This window comes from Leptinotarsa decemlineata, unplaced genomic scaffold (genome assembly GCF_025532065.1).
Source record: "Leptinotarsa decemlineata unplaced genomic scaffold, Ldec_3_MD MMD2_P_RNA_scaffold_12, whole genome shotgun sequence".
Taxonomy (NCBI): Eukaryota; Metazoa; Arthropoda; class Insecta; order Coleoptera; family Chrysomelidae; genus Leptinotarsa; species Leptinotarsa decemlineata.
In genome coordinates, this window is record NW_027412526.1 from 6000606 (window position 1) to 6016853 (window position 16248).

Here is a 16248-nt window from a genome sequence, read left to right on the forward strand (position 1 = left end):
AATGCCAAGTTCCTTCTCGAGACCTTCCTTCGTAATACAAAGCCCGAAAACAGGGTTTAATAGTGTCTTGATGATTCCTCTTTTAGTTGATTGATGGTGGTTGGATTGGTGGTTGAGATATTGTCCCGTGCGAGTGGGTTTTCGGTATACAGATGTTTCCCACTTAGTGTCGGTACTCTTCACCAATACGTCTAAGAATGGCAATTCGTTGTGGCTTCCTTCTCCATTGTGAATGGAGAAGGAAGGCGTCTAGTTCAGTATTCTCATGGTTCCATATTATGAAGGTGTCGTCAATGTATCTCAACCAGACACGACGTTTCTTGTGGCCAGAGTTTCAACCACTCCATATATGTGCTGGCTATGACTGGTGAAAGTGGCGATCTCATTGGCAGTCCCTCATCTTGCGTAGAGAATTCGTCCTTCAGTTGGAAATAACAGTTTCCTACAAAGCTTTCTAATAATTCCATAATTACTTCTATAGGTAAATTCTGTATGATTTGGAGTGCTTCTTCGACCGGAACGTTGCTGTAAAGGCTTTCGACGTCGAAACTAATTAACTGATCTTCCTCGGTGACAAAAATGGCCAACTCCAGTAAAACGGTCATCTCCCACTAAACCGGTGAAGCGGAATAGTCATCTCTCCGAGGAATTAGTCCAGTCATCTCTCCGAGGAATTAGTCCAGTCATCACCCCATCGAAACGTCGCGTCGTGAAGTAACTTGACTTAGAATCTCTGAACTTTTTATTTTCATTTTTTGTTCAATTTTTCTATTTCTACTTGTATTTTATTTCACTATTATTTCATTTCAGGTTTTTTTGCCTAATATAATTGTTATTTTCAGCTATTCATTTTTAATTCTTCTTTTTTAGTAGTTTTTCAGGGATTTCAAATTCATTTTATATAATATCAGACAATGGAAGTCCGAACTAATGAAATTCATCATGAAACATTGTCTATCATCTTCAAACAAAGTACGCACGTTTTGTTATATTTTAATTTAAATATAGGAAGCCCTTAATGAAAGAACCTATAGAAAAGTCAGCGTTGAGGGACATTTGAGGAGTCTAAAATGAGCCAAAAAATCTCAATATATTTATATCTTCCCCACACAGGAAGAATTATTCCAAAGTTATTTCCGCTTCTAACACTTGTGCTGAGTTAATCACCCAAATATTCAATTTGAATTGGGAGAAAGAAATTGATCAATAGCATAATAAGCTAGCAAATAATGAGCTCAAAATTATTGCAAGATCAAAATTTCCAAAAAGTGAAGCTCTAGCAAAATCCACTGGTTAAAAAAAACAACAGATGGAAAATCGGCGATGGAGAGCTATAGAAGCCCAAAATGAACCTACAATTCTCATTATATTTCAATCTAACCCATAGTTGAAGAATGTTTTCGGAAAATCATTTCCGTTTTGATCGCGTATGTCTGAGGGTAATCACCCAAATTTTCAACTCAAATGAGCGGCAAAAAAGGCCAATATCCTAATGAAGGAGCCTGCAAATATTACAATTTCAAATTTTTCAAAAAGTGAAGGATTTCAATTTGGTTTTGCCAGTTCAACGGTAAAACTAGCAGAACCCTCTTATTGATTTGTTCATCTTTTATTAGTTTGCCTTGAATTGTTTATAATACGACCCTGTAGATAACAAAACAAAAATGTTTTGGATAGTTACTGATAATTTGTCAAAGAAAAGTCGATAAAAGTTAATCCCGACTAAAAATTGGATTTATTGGGCATTTTCGAGTTTGATAATTATCAAGGAAACAACACCCCTGATTTTAAAAAACAATACATCGGCAATAGATGCCTAAACTTATGACGTATTCGGATTCAAAAAAATGTTTTTTTCTGCAAGCTTAACGTTGAGCTAACAAAACCCACGATATCTCCTATAAATGAAGAGCCACAAATTATGTGATAGAGTACAGAATTAGCCTAACATTATGTCCTGAAAATAAATATAAAATGGCTCTGCTAGCTCAACTATAAAGAAAGTCAAAACCCGTCTTTCCCAAAAAACTAATATTTCCTAAAAATATACCCCTTTCAGTTTGAAACATTTTTGTATTTTGGATTTAGTGCGATAAGCATCCATATGTACCTAAGTATTCCTTTAATTTGTATGTACAATTCTTGAAAATTGTTTATAAACAAAAATGCATTACATTAAACGTAAAATATCTGAAGAAATCTGTGTCCTTTTGGCAACATCGCTCATATCACAATAAGTCATTGAAAGCTCAATCAAAACGTAAAAGCCTTGCTGATAGTAAAAACAATATATAATGAACTTTATAATAATCTGAATGGATGGTTTTATAAATGGAGTCAGGTTTGGGCTCTTCAGTTATCCACTGAAGCTATCAATGGACAGTGTGCATTCCCACTTAAATGTAGTTCAAGAGTTTTGAATGACCTCGTAATTTCTGATATTAGACACGTCAGAAATTTACAAATTCTAGGTAATTGATGTTTTTCCATCATTCATTTTTTTTTCTTTGCAGTTTCACAAAAAATGTTTTGAAAATTAGTCTGTTGAATAGTGTTGAATAAACATTTCCAATTAATGAATAGAATTAGATTTTATAAGGTATTCCTTTATTTGAAGATTTTCCTGAAAAAGAACTTTAAGAAACTTGAAATATTTGGAATGATGATTATTATGTTTCACGCTGAGTATAAATTAATCACTGAGACCAAAGTTCAATAAACAATAAAGTCATTAAGTAATCAAAAGTTAATAAATTATTTGATAGAAAAATCCTACCTGATTTCAGGTCTTGGAATGCCTCCTCTGCAGTGGTCCATTTGGGTTCCTTTCCTTTAATAGGTTGTGAGGGCTCATTTACATACGTGAAGTAATTTCTTGGAGTTGAAATTGTTCTGAGAGAGGATAAAACTCCCAAGTTCCCGATTTTATGACCAACACTTCTCACTGACGCTGCCATTTCACTTAGTTTAAGAGAAAATATTAGATTTTCCGACTATAATATTTCCGGTAAAATCCCTAAACAGCTAAATTCCTACTACCACTTCCTATTTCACGAAGAGAACCTTCTCCCCTTCAACCTCAAAATAATGTGTACAATTTCTGATAAATATGTAACATAAACAGCGTTGCCAGCGTTAATCTCAAATTACCAAAGCTAAAGAATGTATCGGTTTCATTAATCAGTGTGTACTCTATTCTTATTGAATAACAGCTATTTCCAAAATTCATTCATACTTATGATAGGTGAGAGTGATGAATGAATATGTCAGTGATATTTTACATGAAAACAATTGTTACAATTTTATGTCACACCTACATTACAGAATCACTCTTCTGTGCCTACACATACTACATTCTCTCCCTGTTTTGTTGATTTGTGAGCATAGACTTATACTATTTTGAAAACTCCATGTATGGCAGAAGGAAAATTGAATAATGTCAAATGGAATGAAGAAAATACACCACACATTTGGAATTGACCTGAAGAGAAAACGTAACCTTGCTCCAATTACCAGTCCCATTAATACTTGGGTCTGATAATGTAAATACGAACCATACCTCGGGTTTGGATTAAATATTCTGACTGATTTTAAATGTGATATCCACCCTTAGTGCATTAGAAAATTTTGTGTGTCTTCAAGAACTTTTCAATTGATAAAACTGAAATGCTATCCTTAGTTTCAAATAGGCCGCTAGGGGTCTAATTCTCAAGTCATGGAAATCTTTTTCCAAGAATCATAGCAAACTTTTTTCCATAAAAAATTATGTTATATTCAGCTAACCGTAATAATCAGTGCATACCCTAGAATATCGAATTACGTCTTTTCGACATTATTTTTTTACTGGAAAATGTTGCCCACGATTCTCAAGTCAGGGGATGCTTCTTGCTATAGAAACTAATCATGTTCGCATTGATCAACATTTGCCTTAGAATGTCAGTTTAGGACATTTTTTATTACAATATTTCAGACGTAAAGACTCGGATTTCAGTTTTCCCATATTCAACTCAAAAATTCAATTTCCTAACTCGAACTAATGTGAATTGTGGCTAAGGTCAGTTCGGGTTGAATGATAAACAAGCCTGAATTTTGAATTTTTAAATTACTTTATAGAAAGTTGTGTGATATTTTTCCCCTCTTAAACATGGTACCCAAGTTCCAACTGTCATTAGTCATGACACGCGTTTGGCAAAGGGGTAAAATTTAATGTAGGATTGACGTATGGCAAAACAAAGCACGTCAGACAAAAAGATGTGAATATAAAATGGTCCCAGAACTCTCTCCACGTATTCATGGGCTTCAATATAAGCACATTTGACCAAACATTCCAGAACAGTTTCAAGATTGTAGGTAAACAAAGTGGCTCTGTCAGTGTTAACCATGGAATCATCTCGATCTGATTTTTAACAACACCACTCTATTGACATGAAAATGAAAAGAAAATGTTGTGTATTTCTCTTTATGACGTCTTTGTTTTCTGCCACTGTAAGCCCGTGATACATCAAATTTACTCCTTTACCATCACCCTCCAAGAATAGAACCTTAGAAAATGCGCTTTCTGGTTGTGAGATATAAGTTTTGTGGTCCCATGTCACGAAAGCTTGAAACAGACATGGGACATATGTGTGTGTGATAATTTCGAGACATTTTTGGTGGGAATGACCCAATTTGAATCAATATTAGTGCCAACTGCTAAAAATAAAAAAATCAAAACACCATAAAGACTTATTTGAGGTTATGTTGTGAAATCTTGATATTATTTTAAAAAATATAGGTTTATTTTGGTTTTCCTTCATGCTGTTTCATATTTTAAGTTACAAAAATGCGCTCATTACAATCGCCCCACTCCAGCTATAAAAACTCCCAGAGCTGGACAGACGACTTACCAGTATGTAAAAACACAGGAATAGGCTTCTCCACCAATCAAGTATACCGAGAAGACGGACATCCGCAAGAACAACACCAATATGAAGATTGCAGTTCTCACTTCAAGTTCAACGACAAGTTTTACTGGTATGCTGTCTTCGATGGTCATGGAGGAAAAAGAGCAGCAGATTTCTGTTCGCAGCGAATGATAGCTGAAATATATTTCTCTCATCTGAATGAAAACAAATCGGACGACGATGAAGTAAAAAACCTTTTGCGACAAGCATTTGTGACTGTCGAGAAGGCTTACATGGAGAGTTTGGAAGATTTGCTCGCAGAAAGAACAAGTTTCATGTACGACATTCCAGAAGGTCTATCCCCCTATGAAGCTTACCAAAAAGTACCGCACGTCGTTGAAAATATCAGTAGGTTAAATCAAGAACTTTCATCTGGGACAGCAGCAGCAGTTGCACTTATTTTCAATGACAAACTTTACGTCGCCAATGTAGGTAACTGCCGGGTGCTGTTGTGTCAGACGGATCAGAATTCAGTGCTCAAAGTCGTGCAGCTTAGCGTAGATCACGATTTGAAGAACGAAGATGAGCTCCTAAGGCTCTCTCAGATTGGAATCAATACAAAGAACTTGAAACATGGTAAGAATTTTACTTATTTTGAATAGCATAGCAGAGATACAAATCAATATAAGTTTATAATCTCTCTGAATAATACATTTGAAATTTTTTGGGAAGGCAATCAGGATTCGGTTCTTGTCGAATCCTCCTGCGTTTGCTAGTGTACGAATTATTAAATATTTCCTAAACTTTTTTTGCAGACAATACCACAATTTTGTGGTTTAACGAACAGCCTGTAGGAGGAAATATGTAGAAACACTAAAAATATCAATTATATGTCATCTGCTCTTCAAAGTATTTATTTATATCCAGCAACAAAAATGGAAATTGAACAAGTTATCAAAAAAGTTTGCAAGAAAAAAATCGTCCGGTATTGATGAAATTCAAGGTTATGTTATTAAAAAGGTTGCCAATGTGATTTCTGACCCTTTGACTTATATAGTTAACTCCACTTTCATTGAGGAGAGGTTTCCTGATATACTGAAAATGTCAAAGGTTTTGCCAATATACAAAAATAAGGGCTCTCAATCTGTCTGTGCATCTTACAGGCCTATATCGCTAAGATTATTGAATACTGTTTCTGTCAAAGATTTTATATGATTACCTTGAATCATTCAGATTATTTTCTTCTAGTCAGAATGCTTCTAGAAGAAATAAATCTACAGTTGGTGCAATTGATCAACTCATTAAACATGTGCTGGAAATCTTGTAAAACAAACAGCAAACTTTAGGACTATTTTTTGATTTGAGCAAAGCCTTTGGCTTCGTTGACCGTGACATACTGTTACACAAATTGCAGTTTTATGGTATACGTGGCTCTGCATTGAATTGGGTTGGATCTTACCTGACTGATCTTAGTCAGCTGGTCTGTGTGAATGGAATTAATTCTAAAAGAAAATGTATATCAAGAGGCGTAACTCAAAGCTCTGTTTTGGGACCCCTTTTATTTTTGGTTTTAATAAATGATCTTCTGAAATTTTGTTCAAAAGCTTCCAGTACTGTTATTTTTGCGGACGACACTAACATCTTAGTATCTGCAGAAACTATATTTATGATGCACTGTTTGTAACCTATGGTGTAGTAATGAATATAACTGGAGTTTTTTCCCAACACCAAATCATTATTTTTAACACCTCGACACGTGTTTCGATCACCAAGTGATCATCTTTGTAGTAGTATCACACCCGAAGTATGGAATACTTTTTACGAGACTATGTTGTTCAAGCTTACTGAAGTCAGGTTTCAAATCACAGAAAAAGGTATTAGATATATGTACAAGATTAATTTATACAATTATATATTATATTAATACAAGATTAATTGATGTGACTCATACAAAAGTAGTTCAATACCTCTATAGGTGTTTCCCCCCCTAAAAATCGAATGACAAAAGGTAAGACCTCGTTAATCCTTGCCTCGCAAGGGTTGTCATTCGTAGTGGGGTGTCAGCTGGTTAACGGAAAAACATTTCAAGTTTTTTTCAACAGATATGAGATGCTTTTTTATTTATCATGAAGCTGAATACAAATTATTCACCAGAGAAATTTTCAGGTTCTCGTCTGGGCAATCAAGAGAACACTCGTTGCCTGGGAAATTACATGGTTAAGTGTGGATATTCCGATTTTGACGACCTTTCAATGGCATCACAGGAACCAATCATTTCTGAGCCAGACATTCATGGAGGCATTGTTCTGGACGAATCATCCCGGTTCCTTTTGCTCATGTCTGCTGGTCTATATAAGTCTATCGAAGAAGCGACTGGGACTGATCAAGTCAATAAATACATCGCTCAGTTTGTGGTTGAACAGGTATTAAACATTCATAAAATATGACTTGTGTGTAACAGGGACGATGTTACAAAAACACATTTGATCAAAAACATATCTGGAATGGGCAAATAAGTTGAATCTATTAAAAAACACTTCTTTTTAGTTTTTCTTGAATTACATTTGGTGATGTAGGAATGTTGTTATATAACAACAACGTGTACAGGGAGTTGGATGAAGGTAAAAAGACGCTAGGAATTTTCATAGACTTAAGTAAGGCATTTGACCTGGTAGATCACAAAATTCTTCTATCAAAGCTTGAAATGTATAGAATCAGGGGAATAACCCACAAATGGTTTGTAAGTTATTTAGAGGGTAGATACTACTATGTAGAGATTATCATAAGTAAATCAGAATCTAAAAATTGTTTTCTCGGGGTTCTTCAGTATTCTATATTAGTTCCACTCTTATATATAATATATGTCAATGATTTTTATAGTGATCAGTTCGTTATGTACGCTGATGACACAACTTTATTGATAACTCAGGAAAATATTAAAACCACAGCTAATAAAGCATCTGATGAAATAAAAAGAACCAAAAAGTGGTTCTCAGACAATGGTCTCTTGTTAAATGAAAGAAAAACTGTGCTTTTACGTTTCAATCATTCAAGAACCACCCCAGATCACAGTTTACTAGTAACGTCAATTAATTGATCAATTCAACAACAAGAGGAGACAAAATTTTTGGGTATGAAGATAACAGAAAATCTCAAATGTAACAAGCATATTGATACGATTCATAAAAAGATATCCTCAATATCTTATTGTATTTAACAACTATGCTGGAATGTAAATAGATCACTCTCATTAATGCACTAACATGCATACTTTCATTGTAACATTTCCTATGGTATTATAGCTTGGGGAGCATCTAGTGATTGTTCCAGAATACTCAAAATTAAAAAAAAACCATAAGGTATATAGCAAGAGTTACTAGAAGGACAAGTTGCAAATTCATCTTCCAAAATCTCAGAATATTGACCGTTACAAGTATATCAAGTGGTCCAACGAAAAGTATGCACCTTGCTTTTCTCCTTTTTTTGTAACTTAACGCAAAAATGCTCGGACAGGTCAATTTGGCTTTTGAGGGGGACACATTTTAGATGTATTTTTCTACCTGTGCCTTCAAGCCCCTAGCGAGGGTGAGTAACAACCCTAAAATTTTAAATGGAAAGTGGGGTCGAGTGATATATCATTTGAAAGGGCACAAAATTTTCTTTCCAATGATACCTAATTTGTTGTATTTACTTGAATAGTTATAAAAAAAGCAAGAACATTTACTCGATATTTTTGGTGTTAATGAAAATGCGGAAAAAACGGCATTTTTATCACTACTACATTCCTCAATTTCTCTCGTGCGTTTTTTGGTTCAAATAACAACAGCAGATAAGTGTACAAAAAGAATTTAGGTAAACGTTCATTGATTCAGTTCGGTTGCTTTTGAAATTATTTCAACATTCCTGAACGAGTTGAAATTGTTAAACTTTATTATCAACATAATAGTTGTGCTAGACTTACTGCTCGCCTCTTTAATAACAGTCATCCCGGGAAAAATGTGAATGATTCGTACGTTGCCAAGTTAGTCCAAAAGTTTGTCGATACTGGATCTGTCTATAATGTGAAACACCAGCCACAGAAACCGATCAGAAATGAAGCAGTGGAAGTCGCTGTTTTGGGACATGTTGAATTGGATCATACTCAAAGTACCCGTCAGCTTGCTGCAGCCTCAGGTGTCTCCCGTTCGTCCATAATACGGATATTAAAAGCCTATAAATTTCATCCGTACAAAATTAAATTAGTACAGGAACTCAATGAAGATGATCCTGATAGAAGGCTGCAATTTTGTGAACAACTGAGCCAGCTACTAATTGATGATCCGCACCTATCATTCAACAAGTGTTTTTGCGATGAGAGTACATTTTTTTTTAAAGGAGCTGTGAATAGGCATAATTGCCGTTACTGGGATGACAGTAACCCACACTTATTCCGAGAGGTCCATACCCAGTACCCTCAAAAAATCAATGTCTGGTGTGGCATATTAGGTAGTCATATCGTAGGGCCACTTTTTATTCCTGGGAATTTAACTGGTGAGGTCTACCTGGACATGCTTGAAGATACAATTGATCCTCTCATAATAGAAATAATGGCCTGCCATCGAATGGTCTGCCAGGTCACCTGATTTATCGCCTTTAGACTTTTTCCTTTGGGGACACTTGAAAAATAAATATTTTGCTACACAGCCCGAGTCCATAGAAGATCTTCGCCAACGAATTACAGCAGAGTGCAGAAGTATAACACCTGATATGCTACAGAATGTTAGGAATAGATTTGAACAAAATCTGTATTATTGTATGGAAGTAAATGGGTCACATTTTCAGCACTTGCTGAAGTAGGATTCTACTAAGTCAATTACACATTTCAAAGTACTGGGTTGTAGTTGTTTTTCTTCATAACACCTACATGTTTGAGTGAAATACAACAAATTAGGTATCATTGGAAAGATAATTTTGTGCCCTTTCAAATGATATATCACTCGACCCCACTTTCTATTTAAAATTTTAGGGTTGTTACTCACCCTCGCTAGGGGGTTGAAGGCACAGGTAAAAAAATACATCTAAAATGTGTCCCCCTCAAAAGCAAAATTGACCTGTCCGAGCATTTTTGCGTTAAGTTACAAAAAAAGGAGAAAAGCAAGGTGCATACTTTTCGTTGGACCACTCTGTATACATTTATGGGATATTAAAATATGTAAAATCGCACATAACCAGTGTTCCTACTCTTAATGGTTATAAGAATTATAATACTAGAAATTCCCTACAGTTGGAAGTGCCAACACACAACTTAGTTGTATCGGAATCATGTCCAAGGCTTATGGCCATCAAATTGTACAATAAACATCCAAGTACAATAAAAAATCTGGCTCTAAAACAGTATAACTATCAAATCAAAGAGTTGCTCCTGGATAAATCCTATTATTCTCTCAAAGAATATATGGATGATTACTTATGACCCTGTACATGTGTAACATTTTAGGAAGATTTTAATAACGATGTTGTTGCATAAATAGCAGATTATTTTAGGTTTTGACTATTATATATTATATTATATTATCTATGTAAGTTGTATATTGTGCTTCTAAGTGCACGGAGTTTGTATTTTAATTTTGTATTTGTACACATTTTGACACACTCAATGTCATCTATAGATGATCCAACTGAATAAATATTATTATTATTAATAAAAGAGTGTTACCAAAAATCAATTAATATTCAGTGGAATATATGTCAAAGCTTTGAAAAAATAAATTTTTAGCTCTAAAGGATAATTAAAAAACCAATAACGTGCAAAGTATATTGACTTCAACATCTTTTCAGTTTCGTGAGCAGGCCACCCTAACTGGTGTAGCGCAAGCAGTGGTCGACAAAGCAGTGCGCCTCCACCACGACTGGTTCATGTCCAACTCCTTCAACCAAACATGCCTACCGAGGCGAAAAGACATCACCTTAGTACTTCGAAATTTCAACTACCACCTCCCAAACGCTATAACATCGCCTACCGCCCCTTCGGTCACTTTCAGTCACAAAGTTAGTGTAAATAGCTTATCTGAAACGTCTACTCCTACGGCGTCCACTGTTGCCGGCACGAACATTACAAGTAGTACTAACACGACCAGCGATACAACCAGCAGTCAAGACTCTAAAACCGAAGAGGACGATGGTGTGGGTCCTGATCAGAAAATAGAAGCGTACGTTGACTTTTCTGTGTTTTACAAGAACTTCGAAAAGGCTAAGAAAGATGGGACTTTGCCGCCAGGTTTGGATTTCTGATTAGTAATAGGAGAACAGTGACCATAAATTATAATTGGCATTGTACTTTTACTGAGCTAAATATTGTCCCACTGGCTAGTAATCCACATTGAGGTACTAAAAGTAAGCCCTCTGATTGAAAACTTTACAGTAGTGAGGTTTTGAGATCTTGGATTGGGAAAGTGTTTTGAAAAAAAGATTGGCGTAATCATTGAAATATTGAACAAAGGTCATTTTTCGTGGAGGAAAATCATCGTTTTTTATTAACCTTCTTGGGTATTTTATCTTCCAGAATCTTTATACAGGTGTAAAAAGTTCAGTTACTGTAAATCCAAAATATTTTTTTCAAAGAGACATGTTCTATTCATCAATAACCTGTCATGTTTTATTAATATTTCCTATTAATTTTATTGATACTTTTGTTATCGTTCTAAAAAGCTAAAAATCTCAATCCGTCTTCGGATTTTGAAAAAATTAAATATATATCTAACTTTTGTCATGCTGAATCAATAAGTGAAAACATATCTAGACTATTTATTTGTTTATTACAGGGTATCCTCCTCCCCCCATTATATACACACATTTCATAAATTCAAGGGAGTCAACGCTACTACTGATATTATTTTCACTGTTTCAATAACAATAATGAAAAATAGAAAATTAAAGAAAATTCGGATACTTAATATTTAAATCCTGTAATTTACATGTACATTTTTTTAAATCCATTCATGACAGGACCTTCAGAAACATGAAATAGATCAAGATCAACTTTATGACTATTTGAAAGTAATCTAGATAATGGAAAATGTTTACCATACTTGCGTCTATGGAAATCAATTGCAAACATTTAAATGTTTACCAAATGTTTACCATGGAAATCAAATGCAAACATTTAAATGTTTGCCATAATTGCACCTATGAAAGTGAATTGCAAACATTCGGATGTTTACCATAATTCGGATGTTTACCATGCTTGTACTAATGGAAATCGATTGCAAACATTTAAATGTTTACCATGATTACACCCATTGAAATCAATTGCAAACATTTAAATGTTTACCATACTTGCACCTATGGAAATCAATTGTAAACATTTAAATGTTTACCATGCTTGCACCTATGGAAATCAATTGCAAACATTCGAATGTTTACCATAATTGCATAGAAATCAATTGCAAGCATTTAAATGTTCATCATGCTTGCATAAATGGAAATCAATTACAAACATGCTTGTACTAATGGAAATCGATTGCAAACATTTAAATGTTTACCGTGATTACACCCATTGAAACCAATTGCAAACATTTAAATGTTTACCATGCTTGCACCTATGGAAATCAATTGCAAGCATTCGAATGTTTACCATAATTGCATAGAAATCAATTGCAAGCATTTTAATGTTTATCATGCTTGCATCAATGGAAATCAATTGCAAAATTTAAATGTTCACCATGATTACTTACACCCATGGAAATCAATTACAAACATGCTTGTACTAATGGAAATCGATTGCAAACATTTAAATGTTTACCATACTTGCACCTATGGAAATCAATTGTAAACATTTAAATGTTTACCATGCTTGCACCTATGGAAATCAATTGCAAACATTCGAATGTTTACCATAACTGCCTAGAAATCAATTGCAAGCATTTAAATGTTTATCATGCTTGCATCAATGGAAATCAATTGCAAAATTTAAATGTTCACCATGATTACTTACACCCATGGAAATCAATTACAAACATGCTTGTACTAATGGAAATCGATTGCAAACATTTAAATGTTTACCATACTTGCACCTATGGAAATCAACTGTAAACATTTAAATGTTCACCATGCTTGCACCTATGGAAATCAATTGCAAACATTCGAATGTTTACCATAACTGCCTAGAAATCAATTGCAAGCATTTAAATGTTTATCATGCTTGCATCAATGGAAATCAATTGCAAAATTTAAATGTTCACCATGATTACTTACACCCATAGAAATCAATTACAAACATGCTTGTACTAATGGAAATCGATTGCAAACATTTAAATGTTTACCGTGATTACACCCATTGAAATCAATTGCAAACCTTTAAATGTTTACCATACTTGCACCTATGGAAATCAATTGTAAACATTTAAATGTTTACCGTGCTTGCACCTATGGAAATCAATTGCAAACATTCGAATGTTTACCATAATTGCACATATAGAAATCAATTGCAAGCATTTAAATGTTTATCATGCTTGCACCAATGGAAATCAATTGCAAAATTTAAATGTTCACCATGATTACTTACACCCATGGAAATCAATTACAAACATGCTTGTACTAATGGAAATCGATTGCAAACATTTATATGTTTACCGTGATTACACCCATTGAAATCAATTGCAAACATTTAAATATTTACCATAATTGCACCTATGCAAGTGAATTGCAAAAATTCAGATGTTTACCATAATTGCATGTAGAAATCAATTGCAAGCATTTAAATGTTTATCAAGCTTGCATCAATGGAAATCAATTGCAAAATTCAAATGTTCACCATGATTACTTACACCCATGGAAATCACTTACAAACATGCTTGTACTAATGGAAATCGATTGCAAACATTTAAATGTTTACCGTGATTACACCCATTGAAATCAGTTGCAAACATTTAAATGTTTACCATGCTTGCACCTATGGAAATCAATTACAAACATTCGAATGTTTACCATAATTGCACATATAGAAATCAATTGCAAGCATTTAAATGTTTATCATGCTTGCACCAATGGAAATCAATTGCAAAATTTGAATGTTCACCATGATTACTTACACCCATGGAAATAAATTACAAACATGCTTGTACTAATGGAAATCGATTGCAAACATTTAAATGTTTACCGTGATTACACCCATTGAAACCAATTGCAAACATTTAAATGTTTACCATGCTTGCACCTATGGAAATCAATTGCAAACATTCGAATGTTTACCATAATTGCACATATAGAAATCAATTGCAAGCATTTAAATGTTTATCATGATTGCACCAATGAAAATCAATTGCAGAATTTAAATGTTCACCATGATTACTTACACCCATGGAAATCAATTACAAACATGCTTGTACTAATGGAAATCGATTGCAAACATTTATATGTTTACCGTGATTACACCCATTGAAATCAATTGCAAACATTTAAATGTTTACCATAATTGCACCTATGCAAGTGAATTGCAAAAATTCGGATGTTTACCATAATTGCATGTAGAAATCAATTGCAAGCATTTAAATGTTTATCATGCTTGCATCAATGGAAATCAATTGCAAAATTTAAATGTTCACCATGATTACTTACACCCATGGAAATCAATTACAAACATGCTTGTACTAATGGAAATCGATTGCAAATATTTAAATGTTTACCGTGATTACATCCATTGAAATCAGTTGCAAACATTTAAATGTCTACCATACTTGCACTTATGGAAATCAATTGTAAACATTCAAATGTTTACTATGCTTGCACATATGGAAATCAATTGCAAACATTCGAATGTTTACCATAATTGCATAGAAATCAATTGCAAGCATTTAAATGTTTATCATGCTTGCATCAATGGAAAGCAATTGCTAAATTTAAATGTTCAACATGATTACTTACACCCATGGAAATCAATTACAAACATGCTTGTACTAATGGAAATCGATTACAAACATTTAAATGTTTATCGTGATTACACCCATTGAAATCAATTGCAAACATTTAAATGTTTACCATACTTGCATCTATGGAAATCAATTGTAAACATTTAAATGTTTACCATGCTTGCACCTATGGAAATCAATTGCAAACATTTGAATGTATATCATGATGACACCGGTGGAAATGAATTGCAAACATCTGAATGTTTCATATTCTTGTAAGAGTTACATGGTTAATTTCAGAAAGAATAGTTGAGCTGTCAATTATAGAATTAGGCAACTTATAGAGGAATATCTGCATGAGTTCTACGTTTACTAAGTTTCAATTCAAAAGAATAAACGACAAGAATGTGAATTTGTGAATACTTCACATTCAGAATACCTAATTTTTCCTTTAAATTGAACAAACTATCTCTTTCGTTTCTCACTACAAGTCGTTTGACACTAGTTCCAGAAATGACGTTATAGTGCCGCTATATTGAATGAAGAAAAAATTACTTTTATGCTGTCATTTTGAACTGAAATAGTCACTTGTGTTATATATTTGAAATGAAATTTTGTATCATATCAAATGTCCTAAGAAATAAATAGGGTTTTATTGGAAATTTTTGACTTGGCTTCATTTGTGGTTGGTGCGTCATAGATTTTCAATCGTTTTATCGGTAGAAATAGAACTAATGGAGTCGTGTACAATGATTTTGTTGTCGCTTGGTGTATATTTGATCTGTGCCTACAATAAATGTCATTTACTATGAGCAAGATATAGGTGTTACATTGGTTGTGAGTAATCTGGAAATTCTTGATGATATCAAGTAGTAGGTAACGGAGTTGGAATAACAAATAATAACCTTTTTTATTTCCTGACTCGAAAAAATTTACATTTGCTATATTTGACTCATCACATAAAAAATATAGAAGGACTTTTTTGCATTGATGAGTGTTTAATTGTCTCATAATTCAGAAAAAATGTGTGTTATTAATTTGTATATTTACATTATATCCTGTTGAACCTATAGGTATGTAAACTTCTATACTGTAAATGTGTTTATATAAACTACAAGTGTGATATTTTTATGAATATAATATATAAGTCGTTTCAAAAGTTTTTTTGGTTTTTATGAAACTACTTTTAACTGTAATATATCAGTGAATACTTATTCAGTTTAATCAAAACAAGCGCCATTTGAACCAGTGCAAACGTATTCCAAAAACACTTTATTGTGAGATTTTCACTAAATTGTTTTACAAAAACGCAACACGTGTTTCGCCATACAATGGCTTCATCTGGCGTGTCTTTCAACTAATTCTACACATTCAATACTAAATATATATATAGTTTATGGAGTACCTGAAATCAAAGTACCTGTAAACGAAGTACCTGAATTTTAAGTAGCTGATATTTTACCGGAGTTTCTAACGAATTA

At 33.6% G+C, this 16248-nt stretch overlaps 2 protein-coding genes across 2 annotated transcripts in view; one reads left to right on the forward strand and one right to left on the reverse strand.

Moving 5' to 3' along the window:
• The window catches only part of LOC111501813 (succinyl-CoA:acetate/propanoyl-CoA:succinate CoA transferase), a 37245-nt gene extending 34090 nt beyond the window's left edge, over window positions 1-3155 (reverse strand). The window contains exon 1 of the mRNA XM_023155729.2: window positions 2777-3155. Coding sequence (XP_023011497.2) covers window positions 2777-2957 — 181 coding nt within the window. The 5' untranslated portion in view covers window positions 2958-3155. The remainder of the gene's footprint in view (window positions 1-2776) is intronic.
• Window positions 3156-4596: 1441 nt separating this feature from the next.
• On the forward strand, window positions 4597-15462 carry LOC111501812 (TGF-beta-activated kinase 1 and MAP3K7-binding protein 1). The gene is made up of 3 exons (XM_023155728.2): window positions 4597-5519; window positions 7050-7306; window positions 10701-15462. Exons 1-3 carry the CDS (start codon window positions 4823-4825, stop codon window positions 11151-11153), a joined length of 1407 nt encoding a protein of 468 aa, XP_023011496.2. The 5' UTR covers window positions 4597-4822; the 3' UTR covers window positions 11154-15462.
• The last annotated feature ends 786 nt before the right edge of the window (window positions 15463-16248 follow it).